Source organism: Oncorhynchus mykiss, chromosome 3 (genome assembly GCF_057628025.1).
Source record: "Oncorhynchus mykiss isolate SJ-2025 chromosome 3, ASM5762802v1, whole genome shotgun sequence".
NCBI classification, from domain to species: Eukaryota; Metazoa; Chordata; class Actinopteri; order Salmoniformes; family Salmonidae; genus Oncorhynchus; species Oncorhynchus mykiss.
This window is the reverse complement of record NC_143024.1, coordinates 10,688,234-10,709,738: the sequence shown is the minus strand read 5'-3', so window position 1 is coordinate 10,709,738 and position 21,505 is coordinate 10,688,234. Positions and strand designations below refer to the sequence as shown.

Sequence of the window (21,505 nt, the reverse complement as noted above, 5' to 3'; positions counted from 1 at the left end):
AGGCCATACACACATGACTAATATGTTACAGTCATAATTTATTTAGTTTGATGTTGAGCTTAGCCTTTTTATACAACACAAACCCCTCTTGTGATTCATAGACTGGTTTCAGCAGCATCATTAGAGGGACTGTTGTCCTTCAACGCTGATTTACAGCATGTTGTTTTCCATTTGTAGAGATAAACTTTTAGTGTTGTAAAGCTGTGTTATTCTATAGTAGGCCTCAGACCAACAGTATGGGCTTTACAGGGCCTTTACTGTCTGTCTACAGACAGTCCTTCAGGGCTTACATCTGGGGCCTGACTATACTGACAGGGCCTTTACTGTCTGTCTACAGACACAGTCCTTCAGGGCTTACATCTGGGGCCTGACTATACTGACAGGGCCTTTACTGTCTGTCTACAGACACAGTCCTTCAGGGCTTACATCTGGGGGCTGACTATACTGACAGGGCCTTTACTGTCTGTCTACAGACACAGTCCTTCAGGGCTTACATCTGGGGGCTGACTATACTGACAGGGCCTTTACTGTCTGTCTACAGACACAGTCCTTCAGGGCTTACATCTGGGGGCTGACTATACTGACAGGGCCTTTACTGTCTGTCTACAGACACAGTCCTTCAGGGCTTACATCTGGGGGCTGACTATACTGACAGGGCCTTTACTGTCTGTCTACAGACACTGTCCTTCAGGGCTTACATCTGGGGGCTGACTATACTGACAGGGCCTTTACTGTCTGTCTACAGACACAGTCCTTCAGGGCTTACATCTGGGGGCTGACTATACTGACAGGGCCTTTACTGTCTGTCTACAGACACAGTCCTTCAGGGCTTACATCTGGGGCCTGACTATACTGACAGGGCCTTTACTGTCTGTCTACAGACACAGTCCTTCAGGGCTTACATCTGGGGGCTGACTATACTGACAGGGCCTTTACTGTCTGTCTACAGACACTGTCCTTCAGGGCTTACATCTGGGGCCTGACTATACTGACAGGGCCTTTACTGTCTGTCTACAGACACAGTCCTTCAGGGCTTACATCTGGGGGCTGACTATACTGACAGGGCCTTTACTGTCTGTCTACAGACACAGTCCTTCAGGGCTTACATCTGGGGCCTGACTATACTGACAGGGCCTTTACTGTCTGTCTACAGACAGTCCTTCAGGGCTTACATCTGGGGCCTGACTATACTGACAGGGCCTTTACTGTCTGTCTACAGACACAGTCCTTCAGGGCTTACATCTGGGGCCTGACTATACTGACAGGGCCTTTACTGTCTGTCTACAGACACAGTCCTTCAGGGCTTACATCTGGGGCCTGACTATACTGACAGGGCCTTTACTGTCTGTCTACAGACACAGTCCTTCAGGGCTTACATCTGGGGGCTGACTATACTGACAGGGCCTTTACTGTCTGTCTACAGACACAGTCCTTCAGGGCTTACATCTGGGGCCTGACTATACTGACAGGGCCTTTACTGTCTGTCTACAGACACAGTCCTTCAGGGACCAAGCCCAGAAGACCATAGGACATCAGCATTAATTATGGGGCCGACACAGGGGTGACTGACTAGGGTCAGGCTGTCACTGAACCAACCGGCAAAAGGAGGGGAGGAACCATGTAGAGAACTTGAGCTGCCTCGCTCACTTCTGAATGGTTGCGTCCCGATTTTGCACCCTTTTCCAGGAGTGTGCACTTGCACATTCTTCACGTCGTCAGGGGTTTAAAGCATAGGATTGGGGCAAGCATTTGGGCTAGAGAAAGTTTCCATACACAAATCATTTCCTTTAAAATCCATGAAGGCAAATAAACGAGTGATAGGAATAGCAGGTGTGTGAATTCATAAGATTGTACATGGCATGTTAGGTATGAGGCACAAGGGCCCAAACAGGTTAACGGAAATGAGTTGCATCAGTTTGACCAAAAGAAGACAGTCATTCACTCAAATCCAATTTTATTTGTCACATGCGCCGAATACAACAGGTACCTTACCTTAAAATGCTTACTTACAAACCCTTAACCAACAATGCAGTTTTAAGAAAATAGAGTTAAGAAAATATTTATTTTAGTCAAGTATAATATTTACTCAGTCATTCATTGTCGTTTAGTCAGTCATTCATTCAGTCATTCACTCAGTAAATCACTCACTCAGTCATTCATTCTTGTTAAAGTAAGGAAGGGCAGTATAACATGACCAGAGGAATACTACCTGATCATTAGCTGATCATTAGAAATTAATGAGGACAATGCTAAAGAACGTTTGGCAGGTCCTCAAAGCCTGTCTAAATGAGGACCGTAGTTTACATTTCTAAATTAGAAACAGAGAGCCTACTGTTAGACTGTGAATGAGGACCTTGGTTTACATTTCTACCTTAGAAACAGAGAGCCTACTGTTAGACTGTGAATGAGGACCTTAGTTTACATTTCTACATTAGAAACAGAGAGCCTACTGTTAGACTGTGAATGAGGACCTTAGTTTACATTTCTACATTAGAAACAGAGAGCCTACTGTTAGACTGTGAATGAGGACCTTAGTTTACATTTCTACATTAGAAACAGAGAGCCTACTGTTAGACTGTGAATGAGGACCTTAGTTTACATTTCTACATTAGAAACAGAGAGCCTACTGTTAGACTGTGAATGAGGACCTTAGTTTACATTTCTACATTAGAAACAGAGAGCCTACTGTTAGACTGCGAATGAGGAATGAAAGGGGGAGGTTGTAGACTATTAATGTCTATATTCACATTCTAATGGTTTCACTGGTGTATTTAAAGTGTGTGTGGTGTGTGTGTGTGTGTGTGGGGGGGGGGGGGGGGGTGACAGGATGGTTGGTGACGTTTGTCATGACGACTTGATTTCAGGTGTATAGGCCAAGGTGGACCCCTCATTACAATCATGTGAGCTGGCGTTTAGACTTGAGTTGACAAATGATCTGGTAGTCAGCCTCTAAAGGTTTCATTCATTCTTAGAAAAGTAAGGAAGGGCAGTATAACATGACCAGAGCAATACTAGCTGATCATTAGAAATGAATGAGGCAGATCTCGAGCTCTGTGGGACGTGTGTATTATTCCCCCTGCTGGACATATTGACAGGTTCACTGAAACTGGATTTACTTTTAGTCATCTTGGTCATTAGTCATCTTGGTCATTAGTCATCTTGGTCATTAGTCATCTTGGTCATTAGTCATCTTGGTCATTAGTCATCTTGGTCATTAGTCATCTTGGTCATTAGTCATCTTGGTCATTAGTCATCTTGGTCATTACAAGTAAACAAATAAATACAAATGCAAACTCTGATTCTCATGAAACTAACACACACACACACACACACACACACACACACACACACACACACACACACACACACACACACACACACACACACACACACAGTCTGTGTTGATGTTTTAGGACAGTCTGATGATGTTTTAGAACAGTCTGATGATGATGTTTTAGGACAGTCTGATATTGATGTTTTAGGACAGTCTGCTGTTGTTTTAGGACAGTCCGATGGTAATGTTTTAGGACAGTTTGATGACGATGATGAAGATGATGTTGTAGGACAGTCTGATGATTTTTTAGGACAGTCTGATGTAGATGTTTTAGACTTAAACATGACATGAAGTCAACATGTAAACACACTAATGCATACCACACACAGTTTGAATGAGGTTATCCGTTTGAGAGAGAGAAGTTTTAGAACTCGATCTCTCTTGAGTTGATTATCTGCCGCTACATACTCTGTTATGTAGGACAGAGTGGGTTAGTGGATTAATGTTTGTCTTCTTCCCATTGGCATGTTGTACAGAGCCCTGTGAATATTTCACAGACTAAAGCCGCCTTTCATCGGTGAAACGGTAGTTGATTAATCGCGCCTGGCTGTCAGACAGACATGACATGTTCCATTTGATACACAGATCGAAGACTCCACTGCTGTCATTTGGAGGAACGCGCACAATATCCCAACTGGTAAGGAAGTTAAATATAGTTTTATGATCATGTCTTGACGAAGAAAATGTTTCTTTAGACTATTTTTTTTACGTAGTGACTTCTGAGCTTTGATAGCGGACTGTTGCAGACGAATCTCGACATACAATAGATTGACCGTTAAACCTGAAGAAGGTTTACTTAAACAGTGAATGATCTTTTGGAATGATTAGAATTTGTTAGAATGCATTTACAATCTGAAATGCCTACTCTATTGTATTGTTCTACATTTTGAAACAATTGTGAAAACAGTTGACGATTATAGGGATATCCAAAGCGTTCTTCTCCGTTTATTGTTCCATAAACGTTATGTTGAATGCCATTGAAATAGAATGATTAGAATATATATATATACATATAGAATATAAATAGAATCATTAAAATGCTATGGTTGATTTATTCTCATTCAGATCAACATGGAGAAGCCCTGCATACTGGCCACTACCTTCGGAGCACATGGAGGCATCTACAAATGCTTTGCACCTGTTGTCGAGAAACACTTCACCATTATCCCATACGAGACATTCCTGCTAGACCAGAAGAATCTGTCAGAACAGGTCAAAGCAGTGTTTGTATGGGGCGTTACCCTGAAAGTTGACAGAGGTCTGATGCAGTCTCTGCCTAACCTCAAGGTGGTGGTTAACGGAGGGGTGGGAGTGAACCATCTGGACATACCCATGATCAACAGCTTTGGGGTGAAGGTGTGCAACACCCCTCATGTTGTTGACAACGCCACTGCCGACATCGGGATGGGTTTGATGCTGGCGTCTGCAAGGAAGATCGTTGAAGGTAGGCCTACTGTATGTCAGAAACTCAGAGTTAGTCGTTTCTCATTCAAACATATAGGGCCAGTTTCCCATACACAGATGAAGTCTAGTTCTGGATTAAGAAGAATCTCTATTGAAAGTGCTTTTTAATCCAGGACTAGTCTTCATCTGTTTCCGGGGGAACCCGCCCATAAAGTGACAGAATGAAACCCCTTCTATTCCTTATCATATTCCTACAGGTCACCATTACACCCTAACCCACAACAATGAGGACTTGCCAGAGAGCTCCATGGGTATGGACGTCAGCGGGGCCACCCTGGGCATCATCGGTATGGGGAGGATAGGATACAAGGTGGCCAGGAGGGCCCAGGCATTTGATATGAAGATCCTCTATCATAACAGGAACCGCAGGTGGTAATAATACATTGGATTGGACATACTTCCCAAACACACGCAAAGACACCTCACATCCAAAGTACATCAAATACAGGTCAAATTAAATCAGCAGGACGTTACTCAATCTAGACAGTAGAATGGCTGTGGTTAAGGTTTAGGTTTAGACATTGGTCTGCTGTGTGATTCTGAAAGCTACACATTCACCCTGTTCATTCATTTACTACTCATTTACTTATTCAAACTAAATTAGGATTTGAACTCTAAACTCACTGTAACACAGACTCAGTACCCAAACAGACTTCTTTCATCTTTCATTTATTCTGAAGACAATGTGATTGTAGTTTCTTTACTTGTATTTTCTTTCTTTCCAGGAAAGAGGAAGAGAGAGCAGTGGGAGCGATGTACTGTGCCAACATGGAGGATCTGCTCCAGCAGTCAGACTTTGTGATGGTGGTGGTGAACCTGTCACCTGCCACCCAGAAACTGATCGGTGCCAAGGAACTAGCCATGATGAAACCTACCAGCACTCTCATCAACATCAGTAGAGGTATGACCAGACCATAGAGTTAGAATAAGTAGAATGGCCCTCCCCATTCAGGTCATTATGAGTGTCCCCGTAGCAGTAAGTCAGTGATTCTATATCTATGGACCTGACACACATAAGACTAAATCCTGACCTGAGATCTATGGGCGGAAGAACTTACGACTTTCACGTAAATCATGCATGGATGTAAATTAGAGTATTGTACAAAATGTGAGCCACACACAAGGACCTAAAGTTAGATTCACCCTAAAGTTATTGTGATCAGACTCTTAACTCGCCATAACAAATGTAATAAACATTGGAGCATTTGTTTTCACAGGCCTCGTTGTAGACCAAGATGCGTTGGTGGAAGCCCTCCTGAAGAAAGTGATCAGAGCTGCTGCACTGGATGTGACTTATCCTGAACCCCTACCAATGTTAGACTGATACCATGAACCCCTACCAATGTTAGACTGATACCATGAACCCCTACCAATGTTAGACTGATACCCTGAACCCCTACCAATGTTAGACTGATACCATGAACCCCTACCAATGTTAGACTGATACCCTAAACCCCTACCAATGTTAGACTGATACCCTAAACCCCTACCAATGTTAGACTGATACCCTAAACCCCTACCAATGTTAGACTGATACCATGAACCCCTACCAATGTTAGACTGATACCCTAAACCCCTACCAATGTTAGACTGATACCCTAAACCCCTACCAATGTTAGACTGATACCCTAAACCCTTACCAATGTTAGACTGATACCATGAACCCCTACCAATGTTAGACTGATACCATGAACCCCTACCAATGTTAGACTGATACCCTGAACCCCTACCAATGTTAGACTGATACCATGAACCCCTACCAATGTTAGACTGATACCCTGAACCCCTACCAATGTTAGACTGATACCCTAAACCCCTACCAATGTTAGACTGATACCCTGAACCCCTACCAATGTTAGACTGATACCATGAACCCCTACCAATGTTAGACTGATACCATGAACCCCTACCAATGTTAGACTGATACCATGAACCCCTACCAATGTTAGACTGATACCATGAACCCCTACCAATGTTAGACTGATACCATTAACCCCTACCAATGTTAGACTGATACCCTAAACCCCTACCAATGTTAGACTGATACCCTAAACCCCTACCAATGTTAGACTGATACCCTAAACCCTTACCAATGTTAGACTGATACCCTAAACCCTTACCAATGTTAGACTGATACCATGAACCCCTACCAATGTTAGACTGATACCATTAACCCCTACCAATGTTAGACTGATACCCTAAACCCCTACCAATGTTAGACTGATACCCTAAACCCTTACCAATGTTAGACTGATACCCTAAACCCCTACCAATGTTAGACTGATACCCTAAACCCCTACCAATGTTAGACTGATACCCTAAACCCTTACCAATGTTAGACTGATACCATGAACCCCTTCCAATGTTAGACTGATACCATGAACCCCTACCAATGTTAGACTGATACCCTGAACCCCTACCAATGTTAGACTGATACCATGAACCCCTACCAATCTTAGACTGATACCATGAACCCCTACCAATGTTAGACTGATACCATTAACCCCTACCAATATTAGACTGATACCATGAACCCCTACCAATGTTAGACTGATACCATGAACCCCTACCAATGTTAGACTGATACCATGAACCCCTACCAATGTTAGACTGATACCCTAAACCCCTACCAATGTTAGACTGATACCATGAACCCCTACCAATGTTAGACTGATACCATGAACCCCTACCAATGTTAGACTGATACCCTAAACCCCTACCAATGTTAGACTGATACCCTGAACCCTTACCAATGTTAGACTGATACCATGAACCCCTACCAATGTTAGACTGATACCATGAACCCCTACCAATGTTAGACTGATACCATTAACCCCTACCAATGTTAGACTGATACCCTAAACCCCTACCAATGTTAGACTGATACCCTAAACCCTTACCAATGTTAGACTGATACCCTAAACCCCTACCAATGTTAGACTGATACCATGAACCCCTACCAATGTTAGACTGATACCCTAAACCCCTACCAATGTTAGACTGATACCATGAACCCCTACCAATGTTAGACTGATACCCTAAACCCCTACCAATGTTAGACTGATACCCTAAACCCTTACCAATGTTAGACTGATACCATGAACCCCTACCAATGTTAGACTGATACCATGAACCCCTACCAATGTTAGACTGATACCATGAACCCCTACCAATGTTAGACTGATACCATGAACCCCTACCAATGTTAGACTGATACCCTAAACCCCTACCAATGTTAGACTGATACCCTAAACCCTTACCAATGTTAGACTGATACCCTAAACCCCTACCAATGTTAGACTGATACCCTAAACCCTTACCAATGTTAGACTGATACCATGAACCCCTACCAATGTTAGACTGATACCATTAACCCCTACCAATGTTAGACAGATACCCTAAACCCCTACCAATGTTAGACTGATACCCTAAACCCTTACCAATGTTAGACTGATACCCTAAACCCCTACCAATGTTAGACTGATACCCTAAACCCCTACCAATGTTAGACTGATACCCTAAACCCTTACCAATGTTAGACTGATACCATGAACCCCTACCAATGTTAGACTGATACCCTAAACCCCTACCAATGTTAGACTGATACCATGAACCCCTACCAATGTTAGACTGATACCCTAAACCCCTACCAATGTTAGACTGATACCATGAACCCCTACCAATGTTAGACTGATACCCTAAACCCCTACCAATGTTAGACTGATACCATGAACCCCTACCAATGTTAAACTGATACCCTAAACCCCTACCAATGTAAGACTGATACCCTATACCCCTACCAATGTTAGACTGATACCCTGAACCTCTACCAATGTAAGACTGATACCCTATATCCCTACCAATGTTAGACTGATACCCTAAACCCCTACCAATGTTAGACTGATACCCTATACCCCTACCAATGTTAGACTGATACCCTAAACCCCTACCAATGTTAGACTGATACCCTAAACCCCTACCAATGTTAGACTGATACCCTAAACCCCTACCAATGTTAGACTGATACCCTAAACCCCTACCAATGTTAGACTGATACCATGAACCCCTCAAGCGCTCCAGAGTACTCCGTAATGTCAAAGTGAAAATGTTACAAATTAATACAAATTACATAACTAAAATATAGAAATTCAATAAGTATTCACCCCCTTTGTTTGGGCAAACCTAAATTAGTTCAGAAGTAAAAATTTGGCTTAAGAAATCACTTAAGTTATATGGACTCACTCTGTGTGAGAGTGGGAGGTTGTAGATAGAGGTTGACATGATTTTTTAATGACTACCCCTTCCTCTGTCCCCCATACAGTACATACAGCATCTTTAAGGTCACTCAGTCAAGTATTTCAAGCACGGATTCAACTACAAAGACCAGGGAGCTTTTCGAAAGCCTCATAAAGAAGGACAGTGATTGGTAGATGGGTAACAATAACAAATCGGACATTGAATATATCTTAGTCAAGTTAATAATTATGCTGTGGATGATGTATTAAATCACCCAAACACATCAAAGATGCAGTCGTCCTTCTGAACTGAGCTGCAGGACAGGAAGGAAACTGCTTAGGAATGTCACCATGAGGCCATTGGGAATTTTAAAACAGCTACAGAGCTTAGTGGCTGTCATGGGAGAAAACGGAGGATGGATCAACAACATTGTAGTGACCCCACAATAACCTAAACGACAGAGTGAAAAGAGGAATACAAATATACAGAATACATTTTTCCCAAAACATTCATATACAGTATATGTATGGATAAAGGCACTAAAATAATACTGTAAAAAAAAAACTAAAACATGGCAAAGGAATACACTTTTTTTGGCCTAAATGCAAAGCCTTATGTTTGGGGCGAATCCAACACATCACTGAGTAACTGCCTCTTTATTTTCAAGCTTGGTGTGGGTATGTTTGACATTGGCAAAGACGGGGTGTTTTTCAGGATGAAAAAAAGCAGGATGGAGCTAAGCACAATCCTAGAGGAAAACCTGCTTTGGCAGAACAATAACCTACAACACAAAGCCAAATATACCAAGAAGATAGTGAAGGTTCCTGAGAGGCCTAGTTACATTTTTGAAAATACTTTCTTTAGGCACTTGTATAACCCTCAAATAACACATTTCTGTTTATTTTTTCCTGGACAGAGGCCACCCCCTTGCTGCTCTTCCAAATGTCATCATCATGCCCCACATAGGGACCCACTCCGTTGAGACGACGCAGATAATGGTGGAGAAGATGGTGACCAACGCCCTGGCAGTGCTAGGAGGGAACCATCCTCCTGATGAGGTCAAGGTGTAGGTCAGAGAAGAGGCAACTTCTCCCTATTCCCCAGGAATCACCCTGGACCCTCCATGCCAGTTATAACTAGCTGCCATGCCTTAGAGCAGGGGTGTCAAACATACGGCCCCGAAGACGAGTAGCATCAAATATTTAGGAAACATTCATACAGTATCTTGACCGTGTCCAGCTCACTAATAATCCCCGAAATTAGAGCTACACAGTCAGGGAGCAAATTTCTAAAATGATGGATAAAGGACTATTTTTTTTCTCACATTTTGACGGCAAGGAAATACAACACTTTGAATGCGGCCCTCCGGGGTCCTCGGGGTGCCCCCCTTCCAGCATTGGGGAACATCCCGCGCCATGTCTATTTCTATGGGCACAAGCAATGTTCATGACACAAACTGTTCACACCCCTCTGGTTGGTGGAGAGAATTTTGCAGGTTTAAAGCTTATTTCCTGCAATTCAACACATTCTGTCATGGGGTGCAAATAAAATGTTGCAGTTTTAAAGCAAAAATATTCTTGCATTTCCGTACATTTTGCCATGTCTAATGTGTATACATGTGATATTTGTGTGATAAAAAAATGACCACAATATTTATGGGATAAAAAATTATAATAAAAAAAACGTTAGCTGACATGGGCTAGTTGATCTGGACATTTCTGACCAGTTATTTATACATAGCTCTCTAAGGTCTGCAATCACACATGACAAGAGGAACTGATGATGCACCACCCAATTTCACAATTGCAGCTTGTGCATTCTACTATTACAACTTTCAAAAGTAAGTTTAAAGCCGGACTGAATTCCTTTAAAAAATAAATAATAATAATAATTGGGGGGGGGGACCCCCTCCCTCCCCCTGCCGACCTCTCAGTTTGGGAACCATTGTTGTAGAAGACCTGCCTTAGAGGGTCCTAACTTCCACCATCACTGATCTAGCAGAATGTGGAAGGAAGGAGGACGGGGATGAAGGAAAGGAGAGGAGGAAAATGAGATAATCAGTATTGGTGACTTAGCCACCACAATGCAGCAGTGTCACTGATCAGAGAAGTCTTCGCCATCCACATTAATAAGCACCAAATCATAGCTCCGCCCTGGAAAATTCTCTAGAAGTTATGACACTATAGATAATAGAATGTTGGATAGAAATTGAATATATTGCTTCTGAATGGTGAATATGCCTTCTCAGACATGGAAATGTACTGTAATTTATATCACTTCATATTGACTGTTGATTTAACTCATTATAACCACTGATTATAAAGGTTTAGAGCATTATGCACGCTGTATTTCTAACTGCAAAAATAAACAACTTGACACACCTGTATTTTTTTTTTTGTGTATTAATGCGTCACACATATATACATCAAATGTTATAAATATTTAGTAAATCTGAAGCAAAGTTATAAGATATTTAGTAGTCCAATGTAATCCATCCCTACAGCACTTAAGAGAAGAAACTGCGTCCTCCGGTGGAGAGGAGAGGGAAGCTATGGAAAGGATGGGGGCGGTGATGTCATGATGGTTAACTTTACCCAATCCGTCGGCCCCGGTCCCGCACCAGTCAGCCGGGAACAACACAGTTTTTTTATGTGACAGAAGAAAGCAGTAATTACTCCCGCAGAAGTACGGGAAAACGGCTTTGTATGAAGAAGCGTAACTTTACGCACAGGCAGCAGACGGTGGATCAAACTGAACCCACAGACGTAGTAGTCTACAACCCACACAGAACCCAGTGGGGTTCTGAAGAATAAGAAAATGAATCGGAGTTTAAGTAAATCGCAGTCTTCTTTGCAGTATCGTGCGACAGTGGAAGTGAAAAGCAAAGTAAGTAGCCGCGCGGGAGTTGGGCATCCTGTTTTATAGGCTGACTATTGTTCCATTTGGAGAGGATGCTGTCTAGCTGCGCAATGTGCTCCCGATAAATGGAAGAATAACGGTCTTTGACTAAAATTAAATATAGTCCTACAACCAATATGTCACCCTAGTGTAGGCTACTGTCATTAAAAAAAAATGCGTTTATGCTTTTATGGTATGAAATAATCTGTTTACCACCAATTTGGTGGTCCATTCACCCATTCGTTTCTATTTTTACCTGTCATAAAATTATATTTTAGATTCTAAGTAATGTGTTATTACCTGCATATGTAATAGCCGATATTATGGCTATAAGCTAGATAGATTTTCTGCTCACAATTCTTGGCTGATCTACAGGTACATGTATATTTTGCTCCATATCATCTTAGTTTAGTCCAGTAGCCTAATACATTGCTGACACTCAATATCAAAAACGCAATTCGTCAATGAATTGCTTTGATGTGTCTAATAAGTATGGAAAGGACAACTTTTCTTTATCGTACAAAGTTTCTCTGAAACATTCTGTCTTTAGTATGGAGCAGAGTTCAGAAGGTTTTCCCTTAGCCGTTCCAACCCCGGGGAGTTCCAAGATTTCTACAAGCTCATCCTGCGCCTGCACCGTCTAACCAGCATCGATGTCATCATTGGCTATGCAGATATCCAGGGAGAGCTACTACCCGTCAACAACGATGACAACTTCTGCAAGGCCGTGTCCACTGCTCCTACCTTACTGCGGATCTTCATACAGAGACAAGGTATACACCCAGAACAGACCAGACAGTTGTTTTACTCTGAAGCCCTAAACACAACTAGCTGTAATTATGCAAGACTAAGCCAGTTATTATGGTTGTCTGTCATTAAAAAGGTAATAAAGACCAGGTAACATCGATAGGCTTCAATAACACTGAGATAATATATCATCCAAAGCTGAGACTGGAATACAAATATCCTTCTTGCAAGCCTTCTTCATACGGGATTTATCAGAGTTTGCATCAGGGAAGTTGTTTATGTGTGTCTCCACCAGCAGCAGAAGGGGAAGTCATTTAGTTGTCCAGGGTTGATGTTTATTTTCATGTAATTGCTGTGCGCTGCTATTTTCGTATGTTTATTTTACATGGTGGACTATCTACATTTGTTTCCCTTGTTTATGTACCCTCAGGAACTCCTGTTTATATAGTTTGTAGAGAATCAGAACATATTCTGCATGTTGACAGTATGATTTATGCCCTGGTTGTTGTGCTAAGTCAGAAGTTGTTTCTTGCCCACATTGACCCACACAGTAAAACAAACAATGCATCAATTTAGTTGCATTGTAGCCCTTAGGGGAATTAGGTATGTTAGTACATTTGACAAGTTTTGCCTTTCAAGACGTGTACTAACAGATTTCCTTTTCACAGAGGAAGTAGACGACAATACCTTCTGCCCCAATGCCACTGTGACACGCCGGAGGAAGGTGCCAGCGATCCCCCTGCCACGCGGCGACGTGAACCGCAAAAGGCCCACGGTCCACATCAGCAGGCCGCAGGACTTCCGCCCCATCTCGTCCATTATTGACACAGATTTCCTGCCCGCATCTCAGCGCCGGGTGCGCCTTTACCGCCAGGGCTCAGAGAGGCCCCTGGGGTTCTATATCCGGGATGGGACCACTGTGAGGGTGACTCCCCACGGCCTGGAGAAGGTACCTGGGATCTTCATCTCACGGCTGGTCCCTGGAGGCCTGGCTGAGAGCACAGGGCTGCTGGCCATCAACGACCAGGTGCTTGAGGTGAATGGGATTGAGGTGATGGGCAAGGTGTTAGACCAGGTAACAGACATGATGATCGCAAACAGTCACAATCTTATCATCACGGTGAAGCCGGTGAACCAGCGTAATAACATAGTGCGTACCGGCAGCTGGATGTCGGGGATAAACTCAGGCAGTGTCAGCTCTTTAGACTACCAGAGTTACCACAGCATGCCCATCTGTCAGAGTTACCACAGCATGCCCATCTGTGTGGGAGCCTACAGCCTCACTGATGACGAGCTGCAGAGCGACGAGGACTTGGACATTGTGATTGAGAGAAGACTCAGAAACTCATCCCGTCGCTCCAGTGCCTCCACCTCCACAGCCTCCCGTTCCCAGGCTTGGTCCCAGCCCCAGCAGAGTCCTAGGCCTTCTCCTAGGCCATCCACCCGACGCCCTCCCCGTCGGCCTTACTCTGTCATCTCCTCAACCTCCTATCACTCACAGCCCAGCCTCACTAACCTGAACCTCAGACTGAACCGAGACCTGACCCTGCAGCAGCACTACGGCAGCAGCCCAGCCATCAGGGAGATGAATGGAGGTGTGTTTAACCACAGCAGCCTGCTCACCCTGAGGACAGAGCTACGACGCAGCCTGGTGCTACAGAGGGGAGGGGTGGAGGAGGACGGAATGGTCATCACCTTGTGATTCTACAGTCAGATTCTAGAACACTACAAACCACAGGGGGCTGCTGAGGGGAGGACGGAATGGTCATCACCTTGTGATTCTACAGTCAGATTCTAGAACACTACAAACCACAGGGAGGGGAGGACGGCACATAAAAATGGCCAGAATTAAGTGAATGGTATGGTATAAAACACGTGTTTGATTAAACCACGTGTTTGATGCATTTGATACCATTCCACTCATTCTGCTCCAGCCATTACCACGAGCCTGTCCTCCCTAATTAAGCCTTTGTTATACCTTTTCAATGCTTGAGACGGAGGAGACGTTTCTTATTGGCTGGGTCCCAAATGGCACAACATTTCCTATATAGCGCACTGCTTTGACCTGGACCCTGGTCACAAGTAGTGCACTATAAAGGGAATAGGGTGTTGATGATACATTGTGAATTCAGGGATCTGACCTTTTGAACCCACTTAAATGTTGTCCCTCTCAGCGTCAGTCTCTCAGCACATTTGAAACCACAAAGCGGAGCTCCTAAGTATTTAATATGGAAATAGTCATGAAACACCATTATGTATTATTAGTAAATCCAGTTCTGGCACTTGTTGTTATACTGTGAATGTGCATGTCCTTTACATGTACTGCTGATGCATTGTGTAGAGAGATTGTATTATTAAAGCTACAGCACTGTTGTGGTTTTATTATGTCTCCCAAGTGGCACAGCGGTCTAAGTCACTGCATCTCAGCGCTAGAGGCGTCACTACAGACCCTGGTTCGATTCCAGACTGTATCACAACCGGTCGTGATTGGGAGTCCCATAGGGCGGCGCACAATTGGCCCGTCATTGTAAATAAGAATTTGTCCTGAACTGACTTGCCTAGTTAAATAAAGGTTAAATAAATATGTTTAATGCCATTTATGAGGAATAAATCCTTAACTATCCCCTTAACAAAATATCAAGCCATTATGTGTGTCCCAAATGTCATTATGAACTGTGTCATTATGAATTCTGTCATTATGAACTGTGTCATTATGAATTGTGTCATTATAAACTGTCATTATGAACTGTGTCATTATGAACTGTGTCATTATGAACTGTCATTATGAACTGTGTCATTATGAACTGTCATTATGAACTGTGTCATTATGAACTGTGACAGTATGAACTGTGTCATTATGAACTGTGTCATTATGAACTGTGTCATTATGAATTGTGTCATTATGAATTGTGTCATTATGAACTGTGTCATTATGAATTGTGTCATTATGAACTGTGTCATTATGAACTGTGTCATTATGAACTGTGTCATTATGAATTGTGTGAGCCACTGGCATTTGTATCTGTGAGTTTTCAGCCCTTCTGTCCACATACTTTGATTAAAGAGCATGTGGGCTAAATATCAACCACAGTTTCAGTGATTTGTGATTTGCTTACAGTAGGCCCAGTAGGTTTAACTCAAAGATGAAACAAAACAGTCTCCCTGACCCACTTCAACAATACAGATGTAGACCATGCTTGCTGATAAGTTATCAAAAATATTGTTCAAGTACCTAATGCTTGACCCTGTCTTGAGCTCACCTCTGACCTGGTATGATATTTGTTGTCATAATGTTCTGCTTATGGGAAAATGACATTGACCAGAAATACTTAGAGCTGCAGAAATCTCTCATTGAACCAGGCAAATTTGAATTCTAGAATTCTATATGTATTCCATAAAAATTCTATATTCTGTATTCTATATTCAATATGAAGATATGCCATGTTTACCTATTGTAGTTTATTCCCCGTAGGTGTGATTTCACAGGGTGCCCCAAGCTGCAACAGGTATGATATGAATTGATGAGTGTGATACACCTGGTGGCAACAGGTGTGGTCCCCAGTGGTGATCAAGGTCAACTCAATTGTTCTACTGTGCTCAAAATGGTCCAGGTTAAGAATTAGAGACACACTCATTTGATTGGAGGGTCATGACCATGCAATATGTTAATGAGCAAACGTCACTTCCTCACTTCCTGTGCGCCATGTTTCCTATCAATAGTTGGATGATGCTCTTCAACAGAACAAACAAAAGAAATGGTTGATTAAAAATACAGGAAATTCTGCCATTATTGGTATTATAGGCGAAGAAAACGATTTGATAAGTGCATGCCGAGTATTTCATGGTATATTTTTCATAGCCGTGTGGTGCGCGCGCCTAAGCTCTTCTCCACTCGGATTGGTGAAAACAGACTCACGAGCACGCACTCAGTCGAGAGCTTTCTCTTCGACTGCCAGGTCGTGTAAGGTACACTTTCCCAAATGTATCTTCACTATATATCTGCATGATTAACATTGTGTCCAAAACGTTGTTGCAATTCACCAAATATTTAAATCCTGCCGCCAAATGTGTATGAGTGGTGAAGTTACCTCAGTGACCTGTCTGTGTGTGCATGCAAATTAGGCAAAATGCGATGCTAGCATCAGTCATCCAGCTAGCTAACAACTGTTTTAGCTGGCTTGCGCAGATGCAGTATTATTATGCATCCTGATTATTTATCAGTGGTTTGGTATTTCTCTGCTCATTCTTCGTAGTTATTTGCTAGCCAGTAACATCCAACTGTCAGTGTGCCATTCACAGAATTATGTAACTTCTCTTAACTGCAGTTTTTCGCAGCAGACGAAGTGACCAAATGATACGTTTTACTACTTGGCTGGCATTGCGTTCATGTAGCCAGTAACGAAAATCGAGGAACGTACCATTTCCGCCAACAATGACTAATGACAAAGTTGTTATCATTTTATATATAACTATTTATGGGATTCAGAGGCAACCGCTTGCTTGGCCTACTAGTCCAGAGGCACCTCCACTATAAATGCTGCTTTGTATCACTGACACTGAAGTGGTTATTGTTTACAGTATATACAACAACAAAAAACTGATTTAAAATGTATTGTTTTTGTTTCTAGGCCTACCTCTGGCTTGTGAAATGAACCTTTTATTTACTGCTGTGTTTTGCTCGTGCAGGGAAAAGATGTACCAACTACCTGTGGAGAAATTGGACAAAATCAGACAATCAAGGAAGAGAGTCAAAGATATTCTATGTGACATTGGACTTGACAACTGCAAAAAGTTGTTGGATGTAAGTTGTGTTTGTCCACTACAAATGTTCAAGCACAGATATTAGTGGGACTTTGTTCACTGTGGCTACTCTTAATAGAATATTGATAGATTCATTTTTGCATTAACCCTCTCTTGCTCTATTTTGTTTTCCAGGATCTTAAATGCTTTGATGCAGGAGACGACTGTTTTGAGAACACAGACTGGGAGGATCTAACGGACGGTTACCATGGCAAAAGGAGAAAAAGGGTACGCTCATCATTGTGGAGGACAAGTCATTTATTATTCTGTCATAATAGCTGTTGCACTACTGTAATATGTCTTAACTTTATATAATGTAACATTAATATTTAAATCACATGCTAACTTCATCATTATTATTTAAATCACTCAGTGGCCATATCGCAGGGAGATGCTCTGCTGTGCCCTGTGCTGGTTCTCTACCCGGTCATGGTACACCTTCAGAGGACACGTCCAGCGCTGTCACGAGGAGGAGGAGGACATCAGCGCCCTGTCCTCCTGCCCCAACTGTTCCTTCATCAGCCAGCCTGATGTCACCAATCAACACATCAAGCTGTTCCACGGGGGCTCAGCCAAAACCACCAGTGCCTCATGTACTTTAACCTCCACCACGTCCCATACTACCATCCATTCAGTCTCCACCACTGACGTAGGAGACAAATACTCGTGTCGGGGCTGTGGGTTCCACGACTCGCTGTTCTATGTCATGAGAAAACACGTCCTGGTGAACCACTACGGGTCGTTGTTGAACCGTTACTATGGTCACCGGAACGAAGCGGAACAGACAGCGGGCGGGGTCAAATTGTCCACGTTCTTCTGCAGGATGTGTAACATGCCGGCGGAGACGTCGGAGCACCTGCTCTACCACATTCTGAGCTCAGACAAACACAAGGAACTGCACGAGCACATCAGGCCCTTCATCGTCGAACACGTCAACACCAACCTCAAAACTAGCATAAGGAACGGCCCGCAGCAGAAGCTTCCGAACCTGGCTCCCAGGGCTGTCCAAAAAGTAGTCTCTCTGGTCTCCAAGAACAGTAACCAACAGCAACCCAACGGAAGGTCCATATCAAAAAACCCTTCCACCGGTACTATGCTTCTGGCTGCTCCAAGTAACACAACGGCCCTTGTGTGTGGTCCAAACCAGAGGCACATGTTCCTCGCCACACAGGGCCCAGTAGGAAACGGCTTAGTACTCACTCAGCGGGCAGTTACTTCTCTTCAGAACCGTGCTGCCTTGCCCACCTCCACACTCGTCAAAGCTGGTCCCATCAGAATGATGCTGCCCAACACCCAGCAGAATGCCACCAAACCGTTACCGATAACAATTAGAGTTCCCCAACAACAACAACAACAACAACAGCAGCCCCGACAGGTCCTACTTCCACCTGGTGTCCAAATCAATGTCCAAAACAAGATGGGTGGTGGTTCCCAGCCCTTTATGTTGACCCAGTCTGGTCCCAGAGGAGCCGTCATGTCCTCCCAGTCTGTCCGTCTCGTCCCTACTGGCAACAAGGTAAACGGCATGCCAACCTACACACTGGAAACGGTTCAGGTTGCCATGCCAGTCCAGTCTGCTGGGGTCACCCAAATTGTCAATAAAGGTGTGCTTGTGACGCAGAACATGACCACTCTACAACAGCAGAACAAGCCGTCGACTATTATCGTCATGGGAAACGGTACGGTGTCCAATCAAGCGCCTGGCACGGCCGTGATGAACCTAACACAAGGTGACAACGGCACTGAGAAACCCAAAGAGTTGGCTGTGCAGACACAATTTCTGAAGAAGATGGAGAATAACACAGTGAAATGCACAAGATGTAAAACGTTATTGTCGGAGAAGGGTATTTTTCAGCATTTGTTGCATGGTCTGCAGTGTTTACTCTGCCCATTGGTGTTCTATTCCATCCAGCAAGTCATGGTACACATGGGTAAGGAACACAAGCTCTCAGACAAAGCCAACTGTGACGTCCTCAAAGAGAAATATCGTCTGGGAATCGATCCCCAGGGGGGCCTTTTGTTTCCCTTTTTTGACATGAGCGCAACTGTCCCTAAAGACCTGCTTGCAGACAAGGAGCTAAACGTGGTTCTGGTCACATCGACTAAAGACCGGATCTATCTGAAGCTGAGACGAGAGTCCATCAAGTCAGCATATCAAAACCTAGCAAAAGACGGTTGTCCCTTCTGTCCAGAGAAGCCTCAGAACGGGGAGGATTACGAGCTCCATCTGAAGACAAAGCATCACATTGTACCCACCATACATGCCATACTGAAGGCCCCAGCCTTCAAGTGTGTATACTGCCTGGGGGTGTACACAGACAAGTCCACTTCCAAAACCATCTCCATACACGTCCAGCGCTGCAGGTGTGCCCCCAAGGCAGCCAAGGATGCAGAGAGATTGATCAACCCTGATCCAAATGCCCAGACAATCAACGGTGGCGTGCCGGCCGCTGCCCTGGATCAGAGCAGACCGAGTAGGTCTAGGGAAGCGACAGGGGGGGCCACCAAGCAGCAGGTGGGGCACAAATCCAAACCTGGTGCTTTTACATTTGACCCCACTGTGTCCCTGTTGCTGGATCCCACAGGAATGGAGATGCTTCCCTTCCAGGATAGAAAGGAGTTCCTCGCCAGATACTTCCACCAGAGGCCCTACCTGTCTAGGAAAGAGATGGAGGCCCTGGCGGGCCGTCTGTGGTTCCAGAGGACTGATGTGGCGTCTCTGTTTGGGGCGAAGCGCAGCCGGTGTATGAAAGCACTCCGACAGAAGAAGACTAAGGTTCTGATGGGGTTTAACTGGACTGAGCTGAGCAAGCTGAAGCACGACCTTGTTGTTCCAGAGATTGAACCTGAAAAGAAAGCTGAGCCAGGGAACATAAATGTCTAACTTTTACTGTATGCACAGTCATTCTGCAGACAGAATGCATTCAAAGCGAGTCAGTGTGCAAAAAACAAACAAGGAAATATATGAACCAAATTGCAAGCTGTGTTTATCTAGAAGATATATTTTGGATGTATAGAAAGAAACGGTGATAGCCCTTGTCATTATTTTCTTATTATAAAAAGGGAATTTTAAAGGAAACGATGTCATCGAGACAACATTTTAAGACGAGAAAGAGTCATGAGAATTAGATGTCCCCTTTGAGGTCATGGAAAAAAAGTCTAACTAGTATTTTGTCAATTAACACTTGAGTTTATACATGTACCCATTTTGACAAAAAAGACAGTTGTGGACCAATTTGATTTTGTACAATTGTAAAGAGTGTTTAGTAGAATTGAAACGTGTGTAGATATTTTATACGATCTGTTAATATACCCAAGAACTTGTGGACACATACAATATTTATTTGGAATCTCATGTCATTGATAACTAACTATATGTACAGTGTAACTTCACAGCCTGGGCAGCTTGTAAACACGCACTATTTGGCTCAAAAACTAAAGCAGTTTATTAGCATAATATGCTGTAGTATATAATATTCAAGATGCATAGTACAAGTGCCTCGGTTCTCCTATAGAAGTTTTCATGGTGTGCTAAATTAAAGGATGTGTGTTTTTCTTCTTTTCTAGAGATGAACTCGTTGATCTGTGTTTTTGTTTTGCACATAAATTACCATATTTGTAAAAATGTTAGTTTGTTCCTTTATTGGGTTTGGCGTGTGAATTAAATATAGTATGTCCTGGCTTGAAATACACCCAACAAGTCTACTAGTAGATTTATAAAAATTGTATTAACAATTTGAATTAATATTATCTAACCTTATCTGTGGTATAAATCCACAATCGATGATTCCTAGCTGACATTGGGTGTACGGGCATTTTACTGCAGTAGAGTTACAAGATATTTTGAACGATAGTGTCCCAGGCTGCTGGCCTGGAGTAGGTTTAGATCGGGCTAAAGTAGTGGAGTAGTGGTGAGGTTTTAATGGGTGCAGGGTTAGTTGGTAGGGTAATTGTTTCACAAAGTGTATTGAATACATACTACAGAATAGTAGGCGGATACACAGCCAATACAGTAGATGGCGGCCT

At 43.3% G+C, this 21,505-nt stretch overlaps 3 protein-coding genes across 9 annotated transcripts; all 3 read left to right on the top strand.

Moving 5' to 3' along the window:
* The first annotated feature begins 3,722 nt into the window (after positions 1 to 3,722).
* LOC110510438 (uncharacterized) lies at positions 3,723 to 11,420 on the top strand. Of its 5 annotated transcripts, none has more exons than XM_090220380.1 (8): positions 3,822 to 3,971; positions 4,400 to 4,778; positions 4,996 to 5,170; positions 5,524 to 5,699; positions 6,016 to 6,112; positions 9,749 to 9,854; positions 9,951 to 9,995; positions 10,076 to 11,420. In XM_090220380.1, exons 1-8 carry the CDS (start codon positions 3,900 to 3,902, stop codon positions 10,172 to 10,174), a joined length of 1,149 nt encoding a protein of 382 aa, XP_090076506.1. In that variant the 5' UTR covers positions 3,822 to 3,899; the 3' UTR covers positions 10,175 to 11,420. The 5 variants fall into 5 exon arrangements, with proteins under 5 accessions (XP_021447470.3, XP_090076516.1, XP_090076506.1 ...); XM_090220384.1 differs by having other exon boundaries at positions 3,827 to 3,971; positions 4,996 to 5,167; XM_090220393.1 differs by lacking the exon at positions 9,749 to 9,854 and having other exon boundaries at positions 3,827 to 3,971.
* Positions 11,421 to 11,514: 94 nt separating this feature from the next.
* Positions 11,515 to 15,764, top strand: LOC110510437 (partitioning defective 6 homolog gamma). The gene is made up of 3 exons (XM_021591790.3): positions 11,515 to 11,920; positions 12,483 to 12,705; positions 13,348 to 15,764. The coding sequence occupies exons 1-3, from the start codon at positions 11,852 to 11,854 to the stop codon at positions 14,379 to 14,381; spliced, it is 1,326 nt and encodes a 441-aa protein (XP_021447465.2). The 5' UTR covers positions 11,515 to 11,851; the 3' UTR covers positions 14,382 to 15,764.
* A 582-nt stretch (positions 15,765 to 16,346) lies between these two features.
* adnp2a (ADNP homeobox 2a) lies at positions 16,347 to 21,104 on the top strand. Of its 3 annotated transcripts, none has more exons than XM_036935861.2 (4): positions 16,347 to 16,645; positions 17,366 to 17,480; positions 17,615 to 17,707; positions 17,853 to 21,104. In XM_036935861.2, the coding sequence occupies exons 2-4, from the start codon at positions 17,373 to 17,375 to the stop codon at positions 20,361 to 20,363; spliced, it is 2,712 nt and encodes a 903-aa protein (XP_036791756.2). In that variant the 5' UTR covers positions 16,347 to 16,645; positions 17,366 to 17,372; the 3' UTR covers positions 20,364 to 21,104. The 3 variants fall into 3 exon arrangements, with proteins under 3 accessions (XP_036791756.2, XP_036791761.2, XP_036791752.2); XM_036935866.2 differs by having other exon boundaries at positions 16,369 to 16,635; XM_036935857.2 differs by having other exon boundaries at positions 16,381 to 16,640.
* The last annotated feature ends 401 nt before the right edge of the window (positions 21,105 to 21,505 follow it).